This window comes from Lactuca serriola, chromosome 9 (genome assembly GCF_051521515.1).
Source record: "Lactuca serriola cultivar US96UC23 chromosome 9, Lser_US96UC23_V15, whole genome shotgun sequence".
Classification (NCBI taxonomy): domain Eukaryota; kingdom Viridiplantae; phylum Streptophyta; class Magnoliopsida; order Asterales; family Asteraceae; genus Lactuca; species Lactuca serriola.
This window is the reverse complement of record NC_136416.1, coordinates 46,614,196-46,621,832: the sequence shown is the minus strand read 5'-3', so window position 1 is coordinate 46,621,832 and position 7,637 is coordinate 46,614,196. Positions and strand designations below refer to the sequence as shown.

The 7,637-nt window shown below is 37.0% G+C and overlaps 1 protein-coding gene across 1 annotated transcript; it reads right to left on the bottom strand.

Moving 5' to 3' along the window:
- Positions 1-1,125: 1,125 nt before the first annotated feature.
- On the bottom strand, positions 1,126-2,606 carry LOC145076874 (putative receptor-like protein kinase At4g10390). Its single transcript, XM_079022677.1, has one exon. It carries the CDS (start codon positions 2,431-2,433, stop codon positions 1,426-1,428), a length of 1,008 nt encoding a protein of 335 aa, XP_078878803.1. The 5' UTR covers positions 2,434-2,606; the 3' UTR covers positions 1,126-1,425.
- Positions 2,607-7,637: the final 5,031 nt, after the last annotated feature.

Sequence of the window (7,637 nt, the reverse complement as noted above, 5' to 3'; positions counted from 1 at the left end):
GGATTTTGTAAGGGGTAATGACTTAAAAGGATAATATAATTTTCAATTTGTACACATTTTGTGATCAGTTTTTTTTTCGGTCCACATTTACCCGTTTAACTTGTTTAAATGTACACATTTAGTCCTTATGACCGACTTCTCATGTAAGCCAAAAAAATGACTTTAAAAGGTAATATATTTCTCATTTTGTACACATTTAGTACTTAATATATTTTTTTTTTTTTTGCCATTTAGTACTTAATATTTTTTTTTTTGCAAAATAAATCTTGTTGTTTTTGTATACATTCAATGTTTATGATTGTTTTTTAAAGTTTTTTCTCACGACATATTTTGCGAGACAATCATTAACAACGTGTTCGAGGTTGTTCATGCTTACGTTCACCACGACATTGACTGCTTGGTTACTTAGTTATTGTGATTTGGCTTAGCCGCTTAGGTATTATGTCCTGAACATCGTAACTTCTTCATACGATCACAAATTTTAACGATCTTTATATCCACACATTTGTATAGGAGTCTACTATAATTTTCGTTTAGATTATTCTTGTTAAAAAATATATTTTTAATTACGATTTTATATAAAAAAAAAACGTTAATACATACATTCATAAAGAACACATGAATATAAAGATTGTAAGTAAAAATGTATTACTTTTCAATGAGAGTAATCTAAATAAAAGTTGTAGTAGACTCAAATACGAACGTGTTAATATAAAGATCTTTAAAATCTGTGATCGTTTGAAGAAGTTTCGACATTCAAAACACAAGACCTAAGCCAAAGCACAATAACTAAGCAACCAAGCAGTCGACGCAGCAGTGATCATAAGCATGAACATCTCCGAACACCTTACCAATGATTATCACGTATAAGATGTTATGAGAAAAACCTAAATAAATAGCTCATAAATACTGAATATGTATAAAAACGACTTATTTTGCAACAAAAAATATTAATGACTAAATGTGAAAAAAAATATTAAGAATTAAATGTTTACAAAATAAATATATATTACTCTTTTAAGTCATTTTTTCCAACTTATCTTCGGTAGCCGGTCATAAAGACTAAATACATATAGTTAAACAAGTTGAAAGGATAAATATAGAGGAAAAAAACTCATCACCAAATATATACAAATCCAAAAATATATTACAATTTTAAATCATTATCCTATTTTATAACAATAAACAACAAATATCTATAAACAACAAATATCTACGACCTTGTACATTATTTGTAATTTTCCATTTCTAACGACCTAGTGAACCAACAAAAATGAGAATTCCTAGTTGCAAATTTGATAAAATATTTGTGTATGCCCCCAACCTCGATTAATAACCAATAACATCATTTTTATCCAAGGAGAAAAATAAAAATCAATTTACTTGAGAAAGCGTCGTATCCTTGACAAATTAAGGAGTCATGGATTAAAAATTGTTCTTCATGGATATTACAATCTCACTTGCAGAAGGTCTAACCATGGGCGAACTCCCAATACACATCTCAGCCAATGTAACCATAGCCCTCAACTCTTCCAAATCCAAGCTCTCATCGTATCTCAGCAGTGGATCCACCACCTCCTCCACTCCCACCACCCCACACACCACCGGACCAATAACATCCGTTAATTTCTCACCCTTTTCCAAATTAAATGCTTCTCTCCCCGTAACAAGTTCAAGGAGTACAACTCCGTAGCTGTAAACATCGTTCTTCTTTGAAACTAATCCCGTTTTAAGATAATGTGGATCCATGTAACCTTGCGACCCCATTATCATTCTCTTCATTTTCGTCGATGATGGAGGTAAAACCATGGAAGTAAACCCTAGTTTAGCTGACCCAAAATCGCAAAGTTTGCAGTTTAGCTGTTCATCTAAAAGTATATTAGAAGCCTTGATATCTCCATGAATAATATGCATCCCATGTAGATATTCTAAAGCTTCAGCAAGCTGTAAAGCGATCAACTTTCTTACTTTCCATGTCAGCGTTACGCTGCTGCTTACGTGAAGTTTATCATGTAATGTACCATTCGACGCATACTCAAACAAGAGAACACGCTCTTCTTCTCTATCGTCACAGTGTCCAAGAAGCTTCACGATGTTCGGGTGTTTTAGTCGGAGCAAGATTCGAAGCTCTTGGTCGTAAATCCCGGCTAGCCTCTCGGTGCAAGCCGATTGGATCTTGACAGCAGTTAAGCCGGAGTCCGGTAGTCTAGCTAGATACACGGTGCTAAACCCTCCAGAGCCGATGACCCTTGAGAAATTCCTGCTCCGTTTCCTTATCTCCTCCCATGAAAACTTCTTCACACAAGTTACAAGACAAGTATCTTTGGTGTTGACAGCGGTGGTGCTAGTACAGCATCCACCACCAACTTCGCTAGCACAGTCGGCCACTTTATCGGAGATTGAAAAGCAACTGAAGAACTTGAGAAAAAACATCGAATTGAGCAAATTGGAGTTTGAGTGAAGCAGTAGTTTAAAGGATAGATGGATCGAGGTTGCTTATTTGGAATGAAAAGGTGGATTGAAGGAGAAGCAAAAGGTGTACTTAAAGAAAGATGGGGAGGAGGGTGGTGTCAGTAAGGAGTTGATCAAGGAGTTTGGTTGGTGCGTACGGACCCAATGGAAGCCAAAAGGAAGGTGGAATTAGAGTTAAATAGATTAGATGACCCACAGTCAACAATGTGAAAAGCCTTTGCAATTTTATTATTGTCGGTGTGATCTTTGTTTTTATTTTTCTTGATTTTAACCGAAAAGAAAAACCACAAGTATTGAAGTGGAGAAGAGATAATATTATGATTTAGGGCATGTTCGGCACTAATCGTTTGGGAGCTTCTAGTTTTAGCGTTTAACAAAACCCTTAATTTTGAATAGAAAGTTTCGTTCGGCACTACAAGCTTCTAGCGTTTAGTTTAAACAAAACGCTCCAAATGCTACTTAATGTAGCGTTTAGCAAAATGCTACAAGCTACCTGCTAGCAGCTAATTTTGCCGAACACGCCCTTAGACCGCAGGAGTAGGTTGCGGTCATTGCCGCAGTTGGGTGCCACGTGTGCAATAACACCGCCCCTACCGCGGTAAGGGTGCGGTAGGAGGTGTACTGCGGCCGTAGAAGTAGAATGGTGCACTTCAGGGTTGAATGTGATTGGGTGGGTTTGTGACCATTGCAAACGGTCATAAATTCAATTTTTTTTTTCTTTTAACCTTTACCTTCTATATAAACCTCTCGGCCTTTCACATTTTCTTTATCTTTCTACTCCATTTCCTATCAAAAAAATCAAAAAAAAAAATGTTGTCCGATTCTTCAGAAGAATTTGATGTTATGTTTGATGTTTTTGTCGCTGCTTCTAAATTTAGTGAACAAACGTATGATGCGACATGCAGTAGCGTAGTCGAAAATGCTAAACGAAGAACCCGAAGATTTATTTATAGAAATTGTGAAGATGCAAACCAACGTTTAATACAATTCTACTTTCAAGAACATGTCACTTTTCAAGGATAGTACTTCAGAAGACGCTTCAAAATATTGAAACCTTTGTACGAACGTATAGTCGAAAATCTAACGAGGGAGTTGATTTTTTCCAACAACGGCCTGATGCTAGAGGTACACTCGGTTTCACTCATTTACAAAAATGCACAACTGCACTCCGTCAAATAGCATATGACATCCCTCTTGATGCGTTGGACGAGAGTTTTAGTATGTCTGCTAGGACTGCACGAGATAGTCTACACTATTTTTGCAAAACTATTATTCAGTTTTATGGTCCAAAATATTTACGTAAGCCTACACGCAATGACATCATGAAATTACAATCTTTTCATGTTAACATACATGGCTTTCCTGGAATGTTAGGAAGTTTAGATTGTCTATATTAGGCATGATAAAATTGCCTACCTCACACCGTGGTTAATTTACCCGAGGTGATCATCAACATCCAATGGTCATACTTGAAGCGGTGGCATCACAGGATCCATGAATTTGTCAAGCTTTTTTTGGTTCTCCTAGATCCCTTAATGACATTAACGTTCTTAATTATTCACGTATATTTAACAACATACACGACAGATCTGTATTGGATTCTTCTTTCCAATTATGTGGAACACCATATAAATATGGTTATTATTTAGTTAATGGGATCTATCCTAAGTATGTAGTTTTTGTTAAATCGTTTACGTGTCTGAGTGATACTCGTCGGAAAAAATTCAAGAAAGCTTAAGAAAGAGCTAGGCAGGATGTCGAATGAGCTTTTGGAGCTCTTAAGAAACGTTGGTTTATATTGAAAAAACCAACAATTTTTTTTTCAGCGAGTAAAAAAATGCATGAAGTCATGTATGCATGTATAATACTGCATAATATGATTATCAAACATGAAGGAAGAGTGATATGTGAATATGATAATGAGGAAACCATTCCCGTGACACAAGCAATAGAAATATGGGGCAACGAGTATATTGAAAAGAGAGTAGAGGTTCGTTGCAATGAAACATTTCACAATCTTCGTATGGACTTAGTGGAACACATTTACACGATTCGACACATTAACCTCAATTTGGATCCCGATGAGATCCGGAAGACGAGTTCTCGGAGGATGACTTCATGTAGTGTGTTTTATTTTTAATCGTTTGATATATGTTTTTTTAAGTTTGTAGGTTTAAAATTTCTACTGTGTTTTCGAAGTATTTAGGATTTTTTAAAAGCAACGGTTGGAAACCCTAATTTTTTGGGTTTTGCACCCTATTGAAAGGCCTTAAGTCCCTTGGTTGGTCTCCTTACTAGCCTCCTATGTCCAAAAACCCTAAAATCGAGTATCAACTTCCATTGTTGAGTGTGTAAGCTTGTGGACAACCTTGGGTGCTCTCTTTTGGTGCATTTTGAAGGAGCTAAAGAAACTAGGAGTTGCTTGGCTTGAAGAATAGGTCTTGGATCCAAAATCACTATCTCATTTGCCAAGTTTTTGAGATATCAAGTTCTCAACTTGCTTGGGGATTAGGCCGTCCCAAATGCTTATTCTTTCAGATCTAAGGTCTACGTGAACTCTTTTGGCATAAAGGTGCCAAATTTATGGTTTTAAGGGCTTCATGTATAAAATTAACTTCTTCATTTAGCCTTTGAGCATTTGAGCTTCTCCTAGTCATGCATGAGCGTAAAGTTGAAAACTTTACGTGGCCTTCCAGTTTTGAGGGATCAGATCCTCATTTTGGGGCTATGTCTTTGGAGATTAAGTGCTTAATGATTTAGCCCTCACTCTTGTAAGCCTAGGGTTTGGGATTTGGACTCGTTTGGGTGGTCCCTAGGGGTAAAGTTGGAAACTTTACCCTTCTAGATTTCATTTTGATCGAGATATGAGTTTTGGAACTCCTGGATTCGTTGAAAATAACTTGATACATTAAGTTGTTGGGCTTTAGGCGAACACATCGAGTTTGTTGGCAAACTCGGCGTGTTGGCTCGGTTCTTCCCCAATCTGAAGTTGATAAAGAAGAACGAGTTTATAAGCACACTCGGCGTGTTGGGTCAACATGGACTGTTGACCTTGACACCACAAGGCCCATATCCAAAATACCCAAAGGTTAACCCTGGTCAACTACAAAATTCAAAGTCAACCATGTAAGGTTGTATTGCTTGGGGTTTTGTTGGACCATCTGAGAATATGTGCTTGGGTTAATGGGCTTTAGGGTAAGGCCCATATAAGGATTTGGGTGAACACCAATGTCGGCCGATTGCATTAATGTCCTGTTGTGCATGTTATGCTATAGTGAGCTGCTAGATCTGTTAGATCGGTATCCTGGTAGATAGGATGTTGTTATGCGGTTATGATTTGTTAGATTGGTATAATGGTACATAGGATGTTGATATGCTTAATGATATGTAGATCTACCCGATTCTCTATTGACTGGTTACATGTGTTGGATTAGGTGTCTAAGCCTGTGACATCCCCTAATTTCTCGGCCAGAAAAGACCGATTTAATTTATGCTTTTTAAAATCAAATTAGATAAATCTTTATAAAAGATGTTACGAAATTGGTCCCCAAAACAAAATATGATAAAAGTTTATCAAAACCTTGCTTTACGAAATATATATTTTTATTTCATAACAAAACCTCGGGATGTCATGTTTCGATACAGATCAAAAGCATAAACAAGACATTATAAGCCTTACAACAGTTATTTATAACTAATTGCCTATAATCTAAAATCACTCATCATCATCATCTGACTATGCTCGGGGTCCACTACCTGTAATCATAAAAAGCTGAGTGGGTCAGGCTTGGAAGTCTGGTGAGCATATAGGGTTTTCAACCCACAATACATAAATTTATTATGTTTAAACATCAATCAGTCAACCAAATTACCCCAATTACCCATTCCCGTTATCCTCACCTTACGTCCCTAAAACAACTATCACAAGGGACCTAGCCTAAGGATTTTCATTAGGAGTGACAACATTGTTTTCCTACAACAATTTATGTCAAATAGGCACGAAGTCACATCGTCGCCAAGATTTATCCAATAGGCACTACGTCCCATAGTCGCCAGGGTTTACCTAATAGGCACGAAGTCACATCATCACCAAGGTTTACTTAACAGGAACTAACAATATTGATCCCCACATACTAACTTTATACAGTGATCTTACTAGATCTAGCCTAAAGGATCGATATGAACAACTAACTACGAAACTACTTCAGAAATCCTCTAGCAGCAAACAAGGATCGATAAAGATATTGAATGAATGGACTAAGTTTAACTACGAACCTTTGTTCGTAAATGAAAGAACCACAAGACAATTAAGTCGGGGGTAGTTATCAATGCCTAGGCTGTGGTCTGAATATCGTGAGGTATATAACCCCCAGACGCACCCTATCCAGCATTGAACTTTGCCTAGGCTGTGGTCTGAATATCGTGAGGTATATAACCCCCAGACGCACCCTATCCGGCAATGGAAACACTAACTAATGCCTAGGTTGTGGTCTGAATATCGTGAGGTATATAACCCCCAGACGCACCCTATCCAGCATCGAACTTTGCCTAGGCTGTGGTCTGAATATCGTGAGGTATATAACCCCCAGACGCACCCTATCCGGCAATGGAAAGGAAAACACTGACTAATGCCTAGGCTGTGGTTTGAACCCCTAGACTCACCCTTATCCGGCATCGGAAAGGAAAACACTGACTCATGAAGCTCGTCCGATCACTTCACAAAAAAACGAAGACTCCAAATCTCTTCAAAATAAAAGCATAGGGAAAATACTAATAAAGTACTCCCGTATGCTCCCGTACCCCGACACGTAATAGTGTCAAAAAGAAGAATTAACGGATGAACACATAGTTCAAAAACACCTAAGGAACATATAGTTCAAGAACACTTTATGAACATATAGTTCAAACATACGTACCGATTACGAGTCTACTAACGTTCCACTGGACTATCTAAAATAGTCTGTGGCCATTGTCTATACTCTGTTAGATGACTAGATCATCTTAAACATCGATACCTCTCATCACTTTATTTTATCACACACCAACTATCTACCTATGTTCTACCCAACATATTTGTATATATATATATATATATATATATATATATATATATATATATATATATATATATAGTTTAAAACTTGTATAGAATATCAACACAACAA